General features: G+C 37.8%; 1 protein-coding gene across 1 annotated transcript; it reads left to right on the forward strand.

Moving 5' to 3' along the window:
- Window positions 1-26: 26 nt before the first annotated feature.
- Window positions 27-19749, forward strand: LOC139710982 (sorting nexin-2-like). Its single transcript, XM_071622897.1, has 15 exons — window positions 27-104; window positions 2606-2654; window positions 3310-3521; window positions 4697-4717; window positions 5866-5935; window positions 7336-7379; window positions 7998-8139; window positions 8760-8920; window positions 10358-10471; window positions 13148-13241; window positions 15198-15403; window positions 15902-16045; window positions 16728-16808; window positions 18976-19047; window positions 19699-19749. The coding sequence occupies exons 1-15, from the start codon at window positions 27-29 to the stop codon at window positions 19747-19749; spliced, it is 1539 nt and encodes a 512-aa protein (XP_071478998.1).
- Window positions 19750-21196: the final 1447 nt, after the last annotated feature.

Raw genomic sequence — 21196 nt, forward strand, 5'->3', positions numbered from 1 at the left:
AGAATTGTCACATACTCGTGAGCAACATGGCTGACGACAGGGAACCTCCTCCCCTTTTCGACGACGACGAAAAGAGTGAAGAAAAAGTGGCAGAAACAAACAAGGTTTGAAAACGATAACCAGCATCAGCAACCTTTTGAAATTATGAGATTGTAAGGAATGTATGTGCGTTTGTAAAACAATATGTTGAGGTGCGCGGTGCGAAGTGAAGTGCAGTGGAGTGCAGTATGACTGTGTCTGTGAATGATGAGGTGAATCATTATTGCTATTCATTGCAACTGGCAGCGCTGCGCTGCTGGTGCATAAGTAGTAACGTTAGACAAACGAACGTTAACTGTAGGAGTATTAAAAAGTTGGAAGAATTTGTCCAGATTTTGTAAGATAATTATGTCGAAGTTTGACTAGAATCATTTTTAGTAGTGTCAAAACTGTGAAGTGTGTCAGTTCAGTTGACACAGTACACTAGACCTCTAATATGCTCTAACCTATTTGTTGTTAAATCTTACCGATATTACATGTAATATAGGCCTATTGTTAGACTAACGTTAGAGTAAAATATCCCGTTTGCGGCAGTTTAAGCATTGTTAAGGGTTTTTCCAGCTTGTAAACAAATCAGGCAAATTATTTTCAACCATTTCATATACCATAGACAAGATTATTTATTAACGCAATCGTTTTCATAAAAGAAATTTACCATCGACCAACGCAGTTTTCATGATTTACCAGGGCAAAACCCGGCACAATTTTCGCCAATAAGGGCGATATGCGACGTAGTATTTCTGCTTACGGCACGATGTACAATCCCTATGCAATACACGCGTGCGCTGCGATCTTTAGCTGAACGCCTTCACATGTCTCGCGAACATTGCATAAGCGCCATTTCCCATTGCGAAAGCACGTGAAAATAGCGGGCGCACATGCATTGGCCGCAAACAAGATCGCAATTCTGGCGGTGTTGTTGATGTCTTTCTCGTGTTTTTCTGAATTTTTTCGATGGTAACATCCACTTTCCGAACAAAAATGGCGGCCCACATCGGCTCGCGAAAGCTCAATATGTGAGGATATGTTTTCAAAATCCATGAGCATCGGGAAAACGACAAAAAAATCAAGTTTCTTGGACCATTATTTCTTAATTGTTATGTTAAGAAGTACCGAAAATTTTATTTTGGATGCGATATGTTGTCATTTAGGTGAGAAAATTTCACTTTCGTCAGAGATCGTGCCCATTTTATCGGTTGGTTTTTGTTGATTGCTAGTGTGTTAGTATATGTGTAGTGTGCATGTAACAGTGCAATGCTGTGTTTAGCAGTATATTACCGTGTATGTTGTAGTTAGAATGTACCTGCCGCGAACGGCTGCACGGCCGCTTACTGCCGCAGTTACTCTATGGGCCTAGCAGTTAAACTTAAAGTTACATGTTATTGTATTCAAATTTTATGTGTTGTGACTGCCAAAGATTTAATCTTTCTTATTGTGTGTCTTATACTGATTTTATTTCTTCCATGCCCCGGGAGGGGCGTTTTAAGAAATAAAATTCGTTGTCATTGTCATTGCCACATTATCATGACATGATTATAGGTTTTGTCCTGTATTCCAAATGAGTGGAACTGTTGTAACGTACATTAGTGTCTGCAATTTTGTACTTGTGTAACGTTAGTAGTGTTGTCTTATTGACGTAATAATGGTAGGGTTCCAAATGGAAAAAGACTTCCTTACTTCCCCCATCCCCTACTAGTGTCTACTAAAAGTGGTAATTTTTGTGGTGTGGAAATTTTGCGCTTTTTGCGCAACCAGAGCCTTCCTAGAGGCAGAACAGAAATATTGTTGTGCTCTTTTTTATTTTTGTGCTATAAATAGCATCTCTGTGGAGATGCTATCGGAGATGCTATAGCACAAAAATAAAAAAGAGCACACAAATATTTTTACATGTCATGTTACAGTAATCAACATCCTGACTCCATAAAATCAATGTAGAAATTCATAGTCAATAATGTATAAAATTATGTGATTTTACATGCGATGCTTATTGTTATGTTATTATTAGGATGCCAAGGTAGATACAATTGATACAATCTACACTGTAGCCCATCACCCATCATGGTATAAATAGAGCCATATAACGTTTGTTAGATGTTCAACTTACCTAACAACTAAAAACAAAAAAGGCAATTGTTGGATTTTTAGGTCAAGGGGGTAACAGAAAGGAAGAAACACAGTGTTACATATATAGTACTATTAGAATGTTTATTCTCACATTTCAGCTCCTACACTGTCCATTGTCCAACTTTGGCATTCAATAATGGAATTGTAGATGATAAAGAGGCTAGATAGTTAAAATATTTCATTATAGAAATATTGTAAGGTCATAATTGTCGAACAACTTCTGAATTTCAGTCACCAAAATGTGAAACAATGTTCTATCATAATGTCATTCCCCCCCCCCACTCCCATTTTGAATAGAAAAGGAAGAAGGGCCTTGAACAGAAATGTTTCTCTGTAAAAGTATTTTCATTTACATGTACTTCGTTTCTAAATGTAATCTAGCTTTTCCTTTATCAATTTGGACATTATTTGTATCTTCTTTTATCCTTTTTGAATTTTCAAGGAGTCTTCAGAACCTGCAGCTCTCGAAGAAGATGATGATCTCTTTGCAGGTGTGTACACCGTGTATGTTATTAACCCATTGAGGAGTGGCTGATTTTGCTACAACAAGCATTTCCCATCTATAGGCACCTGCCCGAGTATACTCGGGACTCGCTCTCAACGGGTTAAACTGCTGAATAAGATATCTTGAGCCAAAGCAAAAGCAGCAAGTGACATACATGGTACAACGTACAGCAGCTGTATATATATGTAAATATACTGCATCTAATGTACTGTGTGTTGATGGAATTGAGATCAACAAAAAGATTACTCATGTTTACAATCATTCTAGGGACTCCCCCCCCCCCCCCCCCCCCCGAACAAATTCAAAATCATACAAGTGTTTTATGCGGTCTTCATTGTGTCAACTTTTGTCACTGAGAAAAATTTTTGTGTGTACTTGATAAGGGCTTTGATGTTCTTACTGGACATGACTAAAGATGTCAGACTTTTTGAATACAGATGCCCTATCATTTTATATGATGCTATAAAACGATATTCATATCTACATGTACAGTATCTCTTCTGATCTCTGTATACAATGTTGAGAAATATCAATCGGGTGTTTAAACTACATAATTCTGTCACCACACTATCATTCTGGGAAATGAAGGAATTCTCATAACTTACAAGAAATTGTCAATGATCCTTTCATTCTGTATGAAGGTGGTGGAACTGAGGTTTCCCTAGATGACCCCCCAGAAGGGGACTCGTCGGAGCCAGCCAAGCTGGATTCCGAACCAGCCAAGCTGGACGCGGAGCCCTCGTCTCCTCTCGCCAAAGACACGGAGCCATCTGACGCTGCTGCAGTGAAGGAGCCTGAGGGAGCTGCTGGGGGAGATGGAGATGGTGGCCAGACCAAGATGGAGGAAGAGGATGTGAGTTGTGCCCTTCTTCCGGTGTTTTCTGTCCTTTCAAAGGAGCATGAACCATGCACTTCCATCTGCATCAGTTGGCATTGCTAGACTTTGCATTTTGAACCTGATTAAGTAGCATTACTGTATCCAAATATTGGACACTTCCACTCCATTTTTTGTTCATTTGTTTGGTATTTTTTTAAGGTCATGAACCATATTATGCCTCTCTTTGCATAGACATAACAATTTTCACCTATTTCAGTGGCATTACAATCCAAATGTGGACTCTACCAGACTGTAGTTTACATGTACAACATACCTTTTTTCTCTTGCCCTTTTACAAGATCATGAAATGTATGCTTCCGTTTGCATTGTTGGTGAAGTTGGTGAAGTGAGATGTTACATTTCTTCCGTGATAGAGTGGCATTATATCCAAATTACCAATGAGAATGTTGCACTTAACAAAGTCACACAATAACATACAGTTACAGCAGGGCTCGACACTAACGGTGGCCCGGTGGCCCAGGGCCACCAAAAATGAAAGTCGGGCCACCAAATTTTTAAAAAGGGCAAATTTGGTGGCCCGCCTCGGGCCACCAAAATTTTTTGAAAAGTATGTCAATAAATTCATAACTTTTTGCGCCGGAAATTAGCAGTCAAATTTGTTTAAAGGATGGATGAAAAGGACTGAATGAGTGCCTGAGAGTGAGTGTTGCAAGTTTGTTGAAGTTTATTTATGAGTAGATATGTCTAACTTCTAATTCTTACTATCATAAAACTTAAATATTTGACTCATTAAAAAAAGAAGGACTTTTAATGTTTTTTATTGTTTTTTTTTCCAGGACACCAAATTTTTCTCTCGGGCCACCAAAAATTTGAAATTTAGGATTTTGGTGGCCCCATCGGGCCACCAAACAAAAAAGTTAGTGTCGAGCCATGGTTACAGTACCTTTCACACAAACAGCATGCACAATATATTCACATTATATTGTACAAGTATACAGTACCTGCGCAACCACCTGACTTGTTCAGACATAATCTGTACAGAAGTCTTATAGTTTCCCCAGTGTTTCATAAATTTATCAGATAGAACTCAGCATTAGATTGAGAGAAAGTAGTCTTTCAGTACTGAATTAAAAACCATCAGAAAAAAAAAAACAAATACATTTGTAATCAACTCTCCTCTCTTTCTTCAGAAGAAACCGCTTGCACGCAAGGTAATGTATCTTTGCTGTGTGTAAGGAACAATGCAGGAGTGTATGGTGATGGTTAACACATGCTAGTGCTGAGTCACAATACAGTTTGTGACTCTGGGATATATTACTGCAGTGCTGTGGTATTGAATCTGACACATTACTATGTTGACCTCTAGAATAATGCTTAACCTGTGACTTTACTCTAAACATTTTCTGAAATGTTGATAATTAACAACTTATTTTTTTATAGTGCTTGCTGTGATGTTTGTTGTAAAAAAAAAAAAATGATAATGATATAGATATGAAATGCATTGAATATATTTCCTTTAATGAAAGACACTACCCCACAAAGAGGCGAAGACACTTTACTGTACTTTCGTCAGCCTACTTATCTCACTTGATAAGAATATGTTGCCCTGCAGTAACTCTTATGGTTATATTAAACCTTAACCTTGGAAAGAGTACAGCATGCATTTAATGCGAGGACCATAACCTCAACCATACCGATTGTACAGTCCCATTTCACTCCCATTAAATGCCTGAATCTGGTGGTATAGGAACTGCCAGTGCAACTAACACAAAAATAGGACTAACAGACACCTTGTTTGTTCCTTTAGGAAGCTTTGTTGTGTGTGTGCAATCTTCTCTGAAACATGTTTGGTTTGAGAACTAATCATAATTTCCTTGACAAAGTGGCTCTTCCAAATGTAGTTTAATAAGATACTTTGTATGCTGCCAATAAGCACCAACACATTGACTTAAACAGTCAAGCTAACTGTATTTCTCCGATGTTGTATTTGAGCAGAAGTATGAGTAAATACAAGTGTATGCTATATTTCATATCAATTGTGTTGTTTTCTGAATATAATGAATCCAAATTGTGAAGATTTTATATATGCTCCAGATAGAGATACCTCAAAGCTGATGCTAATAATATATATTAAAAAAATCCACACATTTTCCTGTTCAAGCAAACATCAATATCTCCTATAAACACATTTTTTATTCGTTCACAGCCACTCATCTCCATATGGAGCAGGTCTCTCAGTGTGTGTTAGCATGACTCATTTCGTAAAGGTAACAGTTCTTGCTATTTGATGACATCTACTTGCATGTATACTTTGGGACCAATCTTTATTTCATTCTGATGTACTTTTTGTATTATGCAGGAAGTGGATGACGATGAGAGCAGGGATAAATTTGACCTAGAAATTACCATAACAGAACCACAGAAGATGGGTAAGTACCGTCCTGTTTAATCCATGTTATAATATCCCTACCTTTGTAAGTAGTTATAACTGTTTCCCCCTGTAAGGGAGTAAATGTAGTGCAACAATTTAAGCTTAAGTCGGGTGTGCTAATATCAAGATCATATCACAGCTTAGATGTTTTTTATGCTTTAGATTTGAATGCGATATAAACTTGCAGTTTACACGTACATAGTTTGATGTGAAAGTACCCGTATACCACAGTCAGAGCATTGCGACTCAAATTTAGTTCATGAGAATTAATCATAGCAAGGGTTTGTGAAATCTTGATTTGGCAGTACAAGAACTGTATCTCTCATGTATCCTTAAAGGGCTGTGTGAGAAGGCTCTTACATGGCAAGTGCCTTTTCATATTTTCTTGCCTAAATGAGTTCTACTTCAGGAAAGTGGCCTTCTAATACCCATCTGGTGTTATATATGCATGATGATTGGCGACATAGTATTGATACTTTTTAGAAGTTGGGGGTAACATGTAAGAAGGTGTCCTTGTATAGTAGGGAACTCTTGAGAAAGGGACACACAAGGTACAATGTATGTATGTGTACCAGGTATTAGATATCATCAGGATGATTAAGTACATGTATACTTGGCTGTCATCTTGGTATATGAAAACAGATCAATAATCTGAATGATGTTGAAGGAGCTATAGGAAAGTTGAGTAAAACCTGTTCAAAATGTAGTGTGTCATCTGACACTGTTTTGAGAGCCCCCCCCCCCCCATAATGTCACACGTGGTCATGTGCCTTTTGTATCTCACATATAATAACCTATATTACTTTGCACACAAAATGACCCCCCAAAATGTGATTGAATATCTCAAATTGCACATTTCCTTCTTCACAACATGACACTTGTCTTTGATTTGTGCAACATGTTGTGGGATTCTTAACTATTTAATCCATGATGAATTCATAGGCTTTCAAAAGGCATGACCCTCACTGTGCCAAGTATACAGAGCGCTTCATCCAGTTTTTAGAACAGTGTGACATCACTATTTTTCTTTGAGAAAGTACAGTGATCTTTTGATAATTAGTGTCTGATCATCCCTTTTCATGCATTCCTGCATATTAGTCCAGATCTGAATTAATAAATTCACTCAGTCAATAACAACACATTTTCAGCTGAAGACCATAAAGAATTAATTGTTTCAAATGTAAATTGGTTTGAATACATGTCACACTTAGCAATAGCTCCATCAAATCTGCATCCAAGGTTAACTTTTGAAAGTTTGTGTAACTAGTAGTAATGAGCCACTATATTACACACTTCCCCAGATATAGCCTGCAATCTGCAATGAGCTGTTCAGCAGTGCGCTGCATACAGTTTATGTGTGACTACTTGAGGACACATGTTTGTTTTGCTTGTTTACAGGTGATGGAATGAGTGCATATATGGCTTATAAGGTTACCACAAAGGTAAGGGTGCCACATGTGATTTGTGTTCATTATGCATGTATTCCATGTGTTCATATTACATACTTGTATCGCGACTAAGCATGCAGGCTCCACATTATAACTAGCGTTTTAGCATATGCATACCAATCACGTCATACCATTTATTTTACTGAACAGTTTGCCATGTTACATCGGCTGAATATAGTGCATACTGAAACATCATTTCTTCTATGTTCAGCAATTATAGTATAGTGGTGGCTAAAAAGACAAATCTATAGCTTAAATTGCTTTGCTGCAAAATACATGAGACAGCAAGAAATACAACGTCGAAATTGAGGGGGAAAAAGCATAAGAAATGGAGATTTTCAACACAATTGAATCTGTACCCACTATATGATGATAAGTTTGGGAGAGGACTTACAAAGAAAATTTGAATGTAAAGTAGAAGTTCTTTTAAGAAATCATTGGTACAATGTATTTAGAGGCATTGGCCAGTATTTCATTATGTTTAGATACTTCAATGTATATAGATGTAGGCAATGTTAATGCACTTGTATTGCTACGAGAGTGACATTCATCCTCTGTGGAAATGTTGATCACCATTGTTCTGTAATTTTTGCTGTATCTTCTACCTGGTAGACTAATGACCCATCATTCAAAGGCAAGGAGATGTGTGTCACAAGGCGCTTCAGCGATTTCCTTGGCCTTCACCAGAAACTGGTTGAGAAGCACACATGCAAAGGTCGCATTGTACCCCCAGCTCCAGAGAAGAGTGTCGTAGGTCAGTTCACAAAGTTGGTATTTCATGATACTATACCAACACAAGAGCACAGAAATAACATAGTGGCGCACATAAATATCGAATAGGTCAGTATGTGATGTGATGAACACATTAGCATCATTTATTTGTGGCTGTCTTTGTCTCAAGTCTGGCAATTTTTGAATGTTGGGTATTCAGGTATATCTGCTTGGATTTAGATGTAAAAATTTGGTGAGAGTGCAAAGTGAATGCATAGCCTCTGAAATGCCAAAAGAAATGAGATTTTGATTTTATTTATTTATTTATTCATTTTTTAGATGGGGGGATCAAAATGTTGATTGTACATATGATTACAAGGTAAATGGGGAATCAGAGTCATGATTGTATGCTTGATAGTGGGAAATTAGCATCCTTATTCAAAATTGCGTCGCATAACAAATTACACTACGAAGAAACTTGATACAATTTGTAGCTTATTGCACTGTCTGTGTATGCACTTGATGTTTAAACAATATGGGAGCTGAATAGTATCAGCATGCCACAAAAACCCTGCCATTCACCCAGTGACCTTAAAGAAGCTGAGAAACTACCAAGCACAGCCAAACTTTAAATAGCGAGTATCTTTGCTTCCTTGCTTCCAGGAATGACCAAAGTGAAGATGTCCAAGTCGCAGGAACAGACCAACTCCATGGAGTTTATCGGGAAGAGGAGGGCGGCGCTGGAGCGGTTTCTCAATCGCACTGCGGCTCACCCCATCCTCTACACCGACTCTGACTTCAGAGAGTTCCTTGAGAAGGATGATGTAAGTCATACTGGAATGCATAGCTACCAAGTGTCCTGGATTTTGGAGGAGGCTCCCAGGGGGTGGGGGGATATTATTTCTTCATGTCCAGGCAAATGATGTGAAACTTTCCCTGATTGTGAAATTATATTTGCCAATTGAGATTTATGTAGATTACAAGTGTTAGAATGTTACAAAATGTTTGAAGCTAGTGAATTACTAGATTGGAATGTGAGTTGAAAATGTTGTAGGCAGGGCTGCACACTAACCCATTTTTTTTTCTTCTTGTGTGACCTGTTGGTCGGGCCGGTAGGTACCCATTTTTTCATTTACTGGTCCATTCCTGTTACTGGTCATGGACCGACAGACCAGTGCCATTGTGCAGCGTTGTTGTAAGAAAGTGTTCCCATGCTATGTAAAAAAAAAAAACCACACACACACAGTGCTATTTTTCTGTCATTAGTGTAGAGTTCATGAGGAAGTATGCTGATAATGTAGTCACTTGGAGTGACAAACTTCATTGAAGACATGACTATACGGTCCAGGTCTATATGTAGGTGGAAGTTTGCCAAAGAGCAGTCTCAGTCCAATGTACAGCAAGACACTTTGAAATGCAAGGAATATGGTAAAACCAATGAAAACTTGCATGTACATGTAGGAGCTGTGTATGTGCCAAAGCCACTCAGCAAAAAAAAGAAAGGAAAAAAACCAACAATGCCACATGACTTTTTTCATGAAAGCCTTTCCACTCATTTAAAATGCAAAGAATTTTAGTGATATTTGATCATAATGAATCTTATGTGAATTGTTTTTAGATGAATTGGATATAGTGTACTCCCGTTATACCAAAATTCCAGTTACAATGAAGTAACAATTCAGGCCGCAGCATTATCAACTCTATGTAGTTTCATTGTTTATTTGTTCAGTTATAACGAAATTTCGATATAACAAAAGAAAAATGGCAGTCTCATCTCGAGGAGTTCGTTGTAATGGGAGTCCACTGTATTGTAAAGGTTTAAATGTAGGGTAACATGTAGACAATAGTCAAGATATCTAAGTGTAAGTATGTAAAGTACCATGTGGCTTAGTAATACCAGAAATGGTTTGCTGTTATAATCAAACACCATATTTGATCTTTATTGTTTTTTTCATGTTGCAGAGAAAATAATTGAAATGTCTTTACATATTCCTGTGTCAAACACAGTGGCCAACATAATAGAGGAGGAAAACATAGCATACATTAGCCTGTGTAGACAAGTACACTATACACAAGTAAGATAAGAAAATTATTTAGGCTGAGAAAGAGGGAGAGAGAACATAATATTACGAGGGAGCCTATTAAATAGTCCAGCTTGTAAGCTGTAAGTTCCTTTTGGAGAGAACCAGAAGTCTCTGTTCAGTTGATGTGGTGTGTGGATCAAGTGATATCTCTTTTCTCTTACTCTTTGTAACCCCCAGCTGCCCAAGGCCACCAGTACGTCGGCTCTGAGTGGGGCTGGAGTCATGAGAGCTTTCACCAAGGTGGTTGACAGCGCCTCCAAGGTCGTCTCAAGGATGAACGAATCCGATCAGGCAAGCTTGCTCTAGAGGAAATTTTGTGTTTATGGATTATGTGGAATTTGTATTTATTACCTCTTCTAGGGAGGTTATGTTTTTGCTACCATAAGTTTGTTTTCCTGTCTGCAAAAATAACTCTTTTTTTGGGGGGGGGGGGGGACAGATATGCATGAAATTTTCAAGTAAAGTTGAAAATGACAAAAGGAACAAATGATTGCACTTTGGTGTTGATCTGGGTCAATATAGGGATCCTGTTGGTGGAAATGAGCTGCTTGGCAGATGTCTGTACTCATTGAGTGCTAAAGTCTACTTAGCATTTTGATAATCGCCTATAATGTACATTTTACTTTGGGTGTATTTGAATAAATTGTATCGTAGAAAGAGATGCTATTTGGTTCTTTGTCAAAACGTTTACCTAGAAGTACAACTGTATGCAACAAAGTTTTGATAATTATGTCATTGACTTCAAAGTGAGTAGTTTAAAATCAAATCAACGATTGAAATTTATTCCATGGACTAAAACAAGAGAGTGTATATTAAGCATGCATGGGATACACATTTTTTAGGGTGTTAGCATGCCTTGCTTAACCCTAAAAAGACGGGGGGGGGGGGGGGGGGGGGGGCTTTGAGGGCCCCCCCTCGACATTTTTCGTGATAAATCTGGAACGTAAAAATTTCGCGCCGCGACGTTTAATAACATTTTTCTTTTAAGTCTTGCACAACTTTTGAGACCAAATTCGCGTCGCCCAGGTACGCGGTTCTGAAGTTTTGCAATATTTTGTAAGTGCATGTCAGACCCGAAATTGCTTAAAAACGTGATTTCATGTACAAATCCAATGCAAATTCTGTTTCTGACCAAAATTCATAAATGTATCATTATTTTTACTTTTACTCATCAAAATCAATTAATTTCATGTTCTTTATGATCGAAATAGTGTTGCCGATGATGTCCATCAAATAGAAAACAATAAAAAACCAAAAGTCGAAAACAATGAAATACATAAGAAATTTTAAAAACAATAAAATACATAAGAAAAAAAGTTTGATGCCGCCGTTTTTTTGATGTACATTCAGTAAGAATCCTACACAGAGTACCTAAACCAAAAATTAGCAGTTTTGGACCTTTAATTACTGATTTACAGCCATTTTTTTAAATTCATGCATAAATTAGCATAGTTAATTTATTAAAGGGGACAAGTCCACCTTCATAAACATTAGGATTGAGAGAATGCAGCAATATTAGTAGAACACATCAGTGAAATTTTGAGGAAATTTGGACAATCTGTTCAAAAATTATGAATATTTTCAGTATCTGCGCAGTCACTGCTGGATGAGGAGACTAATACAGTGTATGATGTCACATGCGTACAGCTATATGTGACCGTGCATCACAAAACGAACAAAAAGTCGCACCCCTTGATTTTACGTGAGGACTCAAGAAAGGTGAAATGGGTGAACCGGGTCAATTTTTAGTTTTCCATATTTTCTGAAAGAGCTATTCTTCTTCTACATTATTCCTGAGTGTGGGATCATAAATTGAATGGGGAATGGGAAAGTGGGTTTTTCAGCAGTTTTTCTACAACCCTTTTTTGGTAGAGTATTGTGATCAGGTTTTTCTTAGAGCCACCTTTTATTTCTTGAAAATCCTTTGCACCCTCTTCACTTTCAACTCTTGAAAGGATGATGCTACTGCTCTGAAAGTTGACGTTTATCATGGTCAGAATGTGGTAATACACCATGCTCAATTTCAGCTTAATCTGATAATCCCTTAATTATTGGTGCTATACAGTGGTTAACATCATGTTTATGCCCCATTCGTGGCACAGGTAACACGGCTTAGTAAAGATTAAGCACTTGAATAGACCCTGTACTTCAGAGCCTATTTTCTCAGTTAACACTTTCCAGAGTGTGTATAGGTTAAGAGAATCCATTTGAATTGAGTTATACATCATTTTAAAGCTTAGAGTCTGCTCTTTCAGAATCTACCCTCAACTAAAAATCCATGTCTGGCGACTTTTTGTTTCTTTTGTGGTGCAGGGTCACATATAAGGAAAATAAAAAGAGAATTTCACAAAACTTTACTATTTGAATAAAGTGCACATTTCTTCGACTTGCTACTGATGTATGTTAAGGGTAATATTATTCCCCCTGCCTTCTGAAAGAGAGAAGTCGAGTGTTCTTTTGTTATGCGAGAAAAATGGAAATATGTTGAATTTTCTTTGTGAATTGAAGAAAAACTTTCCTCACTGTTTTCCAGAGTTTGATCTTTAAAAATGTCCACTGTTTTACAATGCATTATCTGTTGAACAGCTGCATTCAGCAGAATTACGTAGGAAGCTCACACATGAACAAATAGCTGTTGAAGCTAGCACAATACAAAGGAGCAGAATACAGTAGATAATTATGATCGTGTGAACATCACAATGTTATGCAAGTTGTGTCCCATGAGTTTTTCAAAAGGATATTCTAAGTTTTCGACTGAAGGATTTATTCATCTCTTTAGAACCTTATTCATGGTCATCTTTAATCAAGGTAAACTCTTAGGAAGTGCTTTATTTGTGTCTATGCTAAAGCTTAAGCTTTGTCAATGTACTGTATGAATGAAAAGAGCTCTCTGATAGAATTTATTACTTTAGATTTTATTTAGTATAATCTGTAACTGTGTTTATGTTTCATGGTTTCAATTGTTAGTGGTTTGAAGAGAAGCAGCACATGATTGACAGCCTGGACGCACAGCTAAAGAAGCTTCATACCAGTGTAGAGAGCATGGTCACTGGACGGAAAGGTGAGAAGAGTTCATCCAACTTTTCTGATCCTGATATGCCAGGTTTATATAAATGGGGGGAAAAAATCCATCTGAATTACAGGCATGCATGGAATTGGGAAATCAAAATCCCTGTAAACATTTGTGACCCGCTACAACAAAAGGATCCGAAAGTCGGAGGAGGACATTTTTCTGAAAATGGCATGGCATTATTCCCTTACTCTTCTACTTTAATTTCATATATAACACAACTCATAAAAGTACTCGGTTGCAGAGATACCGATGATTTTATTAGCGCATGTCAAGTGGTTGAGGAAATCAGAGTTTCGAGAAAAACGCCTTCAAAGTTTACTTTCCAACGCTAGCATGATCAAGTGGAGGCGAGACAGTTTTCACCGCTTGACAATCGAAGGCATGCTCCTAGAGACCTTCGCGATGTTCATTCAAGCTTAACACCAGCTGTCTACGCACGACCAATCAGTAATCAGGATGCCACGCACTGACCAATAAGATCATTCCCTCGTTGCTAGGGGCGGAGTCTAGCTGCGGCGCTAAATCCAAATCTTTGGACATGTCTCTGTTACGTTGAAAGTCAGAAAATCATGGCCCAGAAAAACGCTGATTTCTTGCCTGTCCTTTGATCATTTAGCTTTGAAATTTCGCCAGATGATAGACAAAACATTAGTCTACAAAATTATGCCAAAAATAGAAATCTGATTGTTTTGACCAATTTTGATGATGTGACTTCAATCTCGATTTTCTCGGCTCAGCCGTCAGCGACTTTAGGATCCTTTTGTTGTAGCGGGTCACATTTGAACAGAATGTGTGCCCACATGCTATAAGAAAGTCTTACTAGTACCTGAATGGACACCATCAGGCCGTTTGACTGAGGTACAGAGATGTGTACAGAATAAAGTGCAGAGCAAGAAACTCTCTGTATTTTCAGGACAGTAAAAATTGTTGTGAGAGATGTACACTCTGCTTTTACTGATGGAGTTTGAATGTGTTCTTGTCCTTGGCACCATTGCTTGGAAATGAACATCCTAGCAAATCTGATTTTTTTTTTTCCCCTTTTGTCTATCAATATCAGACTTAAAGGGACTGTACAGTACTGGTTGAGGTAGGGATTCATGTTTTGAACATTCCTAAGTGAGATAATGAGAAGCCTCTTTAAAGATATGAAAGAGCATGTAATTGTAAGAAGGATTCAACGTTTATTTGATGAAAATTGGTTTTCAAATGGCTGAGATATCCAAAAAAGTGCTAATGATAAAAGGCGACATGCCACAACTTTATCAGGATCTCTTTGTTTCACCTTGTGTTTGGATATCTCAGCCATTTCAAAACCGATTTTCATCAAATAAACTTTTGATGCCCCTTAGAACTGCATGCTCTTTGACATCTCATAGAGTGGTTTCTGAATATCTCGCAAAATGTTAAAAGCTAAATCTACACCTCGACCAGAACTGTACACACCCTTTAATGTATACCAGTTCAATCTTGGTTTTGTGTAGAGTCATGCCCTCTCTTTCTACACAGTAGCTCTAGTTTTCTTGTTCCATACACTGCGTGTGGTTAATTTCTTGCCGCACCTTGATTATTATTAAGGATGGCTTTAACCTGTCACTATTATTAGTATCTCATCAAGAGCTTGGGAGGAATGGGAAGAAGCAAGGGCAGGAGATATATATAGCTAGATTGAGCAGTCTCTCCAAAGCAATTAAGACACATTTTAACATTGTTGATGCTCCAGTGAAGAAAACATACGTGTATATATTTCTAAACTTAAACCAAAGGTCACCAGGGGTTATGCCAGTGTGTATCGTTTGTTTCATGCTGTCATATATAGAGATGTGGAAATTAAAAGAGCAGTCAGTATACAGTATTTAGCCCTTTTCTATGCTGAGAGGAGTACTGTTACAATGTATAATTACTTAATTTGTGATATTCCCCTCTCCCTTTCTCCATTTTTATCAGAGCTGGCCAACACCACCTCAAGCTTTGCCAAGAGTGCAGCCATGCTGGGCAACTCGGAGGAGCATACTGCCCTCTCCCGGGCCATCTCCCAACTAGCTGAGACGGAGGAGAAGATTGAGGCGTTGCATAGCAACCAGGCTGCCACAGACTTCTATGTACTCTCAGAGCTCCTCAAGGACTACATTGGACTTCTTGCAGCAGTGAGGGTGAGTATAAGGCTATCCTTTTAAAATTTGCATACATGTAGCTTCCATTTGGTTCATACCTGCACCTTCTTTTAGGGGATTTTATTTTGTTATGTAAAGAGGGGCCAACAGTGCATGAAATATTCTGCTTGATTTCTGTCTAGTAAAGTATGATTTATCTTTTTCAGCAAAGAGTATTCTTGCATTTAGTATGATCCTACAACATTGTCATTTTACAATATTTATCATTATTGTTGTAAGTTATTATCACTGCAGTTGTCCAAAGGTTATTTTATGTGTTCTCTTTTCTGAATGTTATATTTATATATTTATATGGTTATATATAATTCATAATTATGTGTAATTTCTTGACCAGAGGATCAAATAAGTCTTCCTCATGAAAGAAAGCTGTGTATTTCTACCATTTCTTTTATCTATTTCATTTTTTTTAAATCCAAAGTAAACATGTACCATTTCTGTGTGACTGAATCCAACCTCACTCATATTTATAAATCTTAGGAGGCATTCCGTGAGCGTGAGAAATCTTACCTGACATGGCAGAATGCCCAGACAACGCTGTCCAAGAAGCGAGATTTGGAGGCCAAGCTCAAGGTCAGCGGCAAACCTGAGAAGCTTCAGCAAGTCCAGGAAGAAATCAAAGATGTAAGTTTTTTTGTTTGTTTGTTTGTTCATGTTTCCTTTCTTTCAGTACACAAACAAAAAAATTGAGATGAATACAAACTGTATAAGTACTTTCAATGTAAGTGTAATAGTGAAATAATTCAAAATATTTGTTTTCACACTACGTATCTGAATACAAGTGATTCATTTGTACATGTGTAACTTTCCAGGGATGTGATTTTTTCCCTTTTTTTTTCTTTTTTTTTTAAATTCTGTTTTGAAAGGAGAGATACAATCTGTGATGAAGCCTTTCTGAACAAATATCATAAATACTCATGTATAATGTAGTCATATTTGCATGTAGAGCGCTTTGGGATTTATGCTTTCATAAAGTTTAAAAAAAAAGTACTGAAGATGAGTCCATCAGAAAGAATGCCTTAGAGGATGATTGTAGCATTTATTTTATTGGAAGTCCCTTTCCGTATTGCTAAAAGGGAAATAAAATAAGAGAGAGTGCGATATGAGCAGGGGAAGTTCAGCAGTAGTGCTCTAAAATCTATCATTATCTCTGTATGGCCCTGCCATTTTTTGAAAGGTTAGTATACCAAATGGCAGATGGCAGTTGACTGTGTGATAAAAGAGATGACTGTCAACCAACACTTTGTGTGGCTGTTAGTAGTGTTCAAAATTCTATTGATGTTTTTTTTTTCTCTCTCTCCTGCAGTGGACAAATAAGGAGGTGAAGGGTCAGGAAGACTTTGAAACGGTTTCCAAAACACTACGAAGAGAGATCAAGAGGTTTGAGGTAAGGTTGCGATGAGCCAATCCATCAGCTGTGCCAAAACTCATTAAGTGATGTACAGTAAACATGTTAGTTTAAAATTTTGCTGTTATTTACAGAGAGCATCCATTTACAGAATCTAGGCCAATATGCTCTGCTTGAAAGCTGACGTGTGATGTTATGAAGACTCTTGAACACATGCTCTTGATTTTTCAATGAATTAAAATCAGAGTCATTTAATTGAAAACTTGGGGTACCAGAGGGAACATTCATTTTAGTGTGTGTGTTCCTCGGAAATGCAAGTCAATTTCATCAGACCATAACTGTTACAGCAGGGCTCGACATTAACGGTGGCCCGGTGGCCCGGGGCCACCAAAAATGAAAGTCGGGCCACCAAATTTCAAAAAAGGGCAAATTTGGTGGCCCGCCTCGAGCCACCAAAATTCTTTGAAAAGTATGTCAATAAATTCGTAAATTTTTGCGCCGGAAATTAGCAGTTAAATTTGTATAAAGGATAGATGACAAGGACTGAATGAGTGCCTGAGAGTGAGTGTTGCAAGTTTGTTGAAGTTTATTTATGAGTAGATATGTCCAACTTCTAATTCTTACTATCATAAAACTGAAATATGTGACTCATTAAAACAAAGGGCTTTTAACGTTTTTTATTGTTTTTCTCGGGACACCAAATTTTTCTCTCGGGCCACCAAAAATTTGAAATTTAGGATTTTGGTGGCCCCATTGGGCCACCAAACAAAAAAGTTAGTGTCAAGCCATAGTTACAGTGTAGTGTTTTTGTACCATTTTTGCTTTGGCCGAGTTTCTGCATCCAAGTTGTGCAATTGTCAGTCCATTGAGGATTGTTATTTGTGACCCGCTGCAACAAAAGGATCCGAAAGTTGGGGAGGACAATTTTCTGAAAATGACATGACATTATTCCCTTACTCTTCCTTTTTTAATGTCATATATAACATGACTCATAAAAGTACTCGGTTGCGGAGATATCAATGATTTTATTAGCGCATGTCGAGTGGTTTAAGAAATCAGCGTTTCAAGAAAACCGCCTTCAAAGTTTCCCTTCCAACGCTATCATGATCAAGGGGAAGCAAGACAGTTTTCACCATCTGACAATAGAAGGTACGCTCCTAGCAACCTCAGCAATGTTCATTCAAGCTTAGCGCTAGCGGTCTACGCACGACCAATCAGTAACCAGGATGCCACGCACTGACCAATGAGATCACTCCCTCATTGCTAGGGGCGGAGTCTAGCTGTGGCGCTAAATCCAAATCTTCGGACACGTTTCTGTTCCGTTGAAAGTCGGAAAATCATGGCCCAAGAAAATGTCATTTTCTTACCTTTCCTTTGATCATTTAGCTTCGAAATTTCTGCAGATGATAGAAGATACATTAGACTACAAAACTGTGTCAAAAACAGAAATCCAAAAGTTTTGACGGATTTTGATGATCTGACTCAAACTCGATTTTCTCGGCTCACCCGTCAGCGACTTTAGGATCTTTTTGTTGTAGCGGGTCACATTTATGCCTGAGATTGCATGACATATCCACTTAACATGATATCTTCATGTACATTTTGAGTACTAGTTGAAACTATGCCACCTAGATGCCTTAAAAAGATGATGACTAGCATGGGAGAGAACATGTAGATGATGTACTAGTATGGTAAAGGTGGATATTTTCCATGGGAGTAATTTTTCGCGCTTTCAAGTATTTGATTTGGCAGATTCAAGAAATGAACACACTGGAGCATATAGCAAGCAAGAATATTTGCATGCTTTTACTTTCGGCAAGTTTCTGGTTGCGCAAATGCGATAGAATTCCAACATGGAGAAAATTTCCACGTTTACACTATGAAAAGTATTTTTATATGCTATTGAGGAATGTTACAGCTGCAAAGTCCAGAGGTGAACTGATGGGGTTTGCAATCTTCCCTGAATGTACTTTTCTTTCACTAACCCATGTAATATTCATGTACCTAGTTGTAATTTGACCTGTCATTAGCAACTTTATTTAGTACTAGGTATGGATAGATCATGTAGAATTGAGAATTCTAAGTAGACTCTGAACATGAAATTCACCCATGTCAGTCACACCTGATTTTATGACTTGAATGATGTGAATTAGCTTTGTTTACACTCCAAAAGTAACAAGTCTTTTCTGTCTGCTTGCATCCTCAGAGCAACCGTGTGCGTGATTTCCGTACAGTGGTCATCAAGTACCTCGAATCACTGATGAACCATCAGCAACAAGTAGGTGGTTCAGATTAGTCTGAAAGTGCATCTCCCCAACAATGTTCACCTTAGCTTGATGACATAGAATGAAGTAGAGCAGTAGAATAATAGGTGCTTCCTCAAAATCAGGCTAAATGCAGAATTGATGGAATTTTAAAGCTACTCATATATTTTCGTGTGCTGATGTTAAAGTTAAGTACAGATCTTTAAAATTAGAAAAGGTTATAATGTCATTACCTAACAAGCCTGCCATTGAACTGCATGCAATCCGTACTGAATTGCAATCCGTACTGCATGCAATACGTACTTGTCACATCAAGCGTTTGTGAAATGCAAGAACTTTACAATGATAAGTTTTAAGGAGAATGGGTTACAACTGCTATATCAACCCAAAACGTGAGTTTTGCTTCCTTCACGGAATGATCTCCCAACTTGAAGTCTCATATTTACCATTGTCTGTGATACTGAATTTCTGCAGCCCCAGCTTGATTTGTCCTGTCTGTTCACAGTTTACTGGGGCATTTCGAATTGATGGATGTTCTATGTGACAAAACATTTATCATTTTGTTACAATGCAAATAACAAAGTAGTTTGATATAATTTGGCCCAGTACAGCTTTCTCCTACTGTAAACTCTTTTTTTCTCTTTGTCTGTTAAATTCATCTCCAGCTCATCCAATATTGGGAAGCTTTCCTCCCTGAAGCCACAGCCATCGCATGATTGAGTCCCACCTGGCGAGGCCGAGTTGTGCACACCCTTCTTTCGTAATGGAAGAAGCCAGAGACAACTTTGCACAAAGTGGACAGGAGCGAAACTGGACACATCCATTTCTTTCATGGGGGAGGGAAGGGGCTGGGATTGCCATCATAGTGAGTAATATAATGCTCACAGCAGTGTTTTCAAGGACTGCACAGTGCAGAAAAAACACCTCACTTTATAACCATCACCAATGTATCAAAGACAGGTTGCAAAAAGAAAAATGTTTCCAATAGAATTACATGTGTCTTTGTAGAATGATTCCAGGAAAGGGACATTGATTACATGTGCTGTAACTCTTGAAAATCATTTCTGTGAAATTGCTGTGGAAGAAAATAACAGAAAACATATCCTATGTACATATCAGCATTGAAAGATAACTATATTCTTGCATCTTTTATTTACAAGTTTGATTTCAAATATAGTCTTTTTTTCCCCTCCATTTTTCTAAAAGTAGCTATGGTACCTTCCACAATCACACAAGTTGTCTATATTACCTGTAAAAATAATGTGTGGTATTTTGCCTTCAAGTTTCTGTAATGTAGAGGAAAAATTAAATCTGCTCTGAATGTGCATGATCCAATGAAAGGATGTGTATTTTGTGGAATAAATGTGAATCACTGAATAAAGAATTATTAGTATGTCACACATTTCGCCTTGCAAGTTGGTGATACTGTTTGGTCACAAAATAGTGTGGTAGGCAATATGTCATATAATTGTGGAAACACTTGTCACTGTTATGTGTCTTCTTCTACAACAGTCATAAATTATTGCATTGAGGTTGTGTATGCCGAGAAACCATATATGCTATGACTGTTAGTGGATCACATATTCATAGCCTGATGTTCGGAAGGAAAAATAGAACAGAAAACCTGTAGCTCACTTTCATATCTAATCTAAAGAGTAGCAAGTCGGTTTATTAGTTGTTGTTTTTTTTAGATGTTGATAGCTTTTGGAAAGGGAACATGACCTATGTTCACACCTTTAATTGACGAATGTCCATTCCAAGGCTGTAGCTGTCTGCAAGTGCTCTCTACCATGTTCTATTTCTCGCATACACCACTTGATTCACTCACCAGCATGCTAACTTTTTGAATAAAATGTCCTCTTAAAACCCTCATCATGAATGGATAGTGCATGGTTCAGTGGCATGATGCACAATAATGATATTGCTTTGCGTCAGTCCTGCACTCTTTTCTCATTCCTTCAAGTGGAGCATGCGATTTTAGTTGACTGAATGCCAACTGCTTTTTCTGCAGTAACTCGGCAGTTTGGGAAATTCATTCTTACATGTACACTGTACCCCATTATTCACGAGGTAATGCGGCTTATAAAAAAATGAAGACGACAAACGAAAGCACATAGTATATGCACCACACTCGCATGTACTGTATGTACACAAACTCTGACA

This window comes from Diadema antillarum, unplaced genomic scaffold, assembly GCF_040938485.1.
Source record: "Diadema antillarum isolate AM-2024a unplaced genomic scaffold, OU_Dant_1.0 seq00001597_RagTag, whole genome shotgun sequence".
Lineage (NCBI taxonomy): Eukaryota > Metazoa > Echinodermata > Echinoidea > Diadematoida > Diadematidae > Diadema > Diadema antillarum.

Coding starts and splice junctions, on each gene's coding strand:
- LOC139710982 (XM_071622897.1), top strand. CDS start 27: ATGGCTGACGACAGGGAACCTCCTCCCCTTTTCGACGACGACGAAAAG. Junction 7,380..7,997: donor CTTATAAGGTTACCACAAAG/GTAAGGGTGCCA, acceptor TCTACCTGGTAG/ACTAATGACCCATCATTCAA. Junction 10,472..13,147: donor GGATGAACGAATCCGATCAG/GCAAGCTTGCTC, acceptor TTCAATTGTTAG/TGGTTTGAAGAGAAGCAGCA.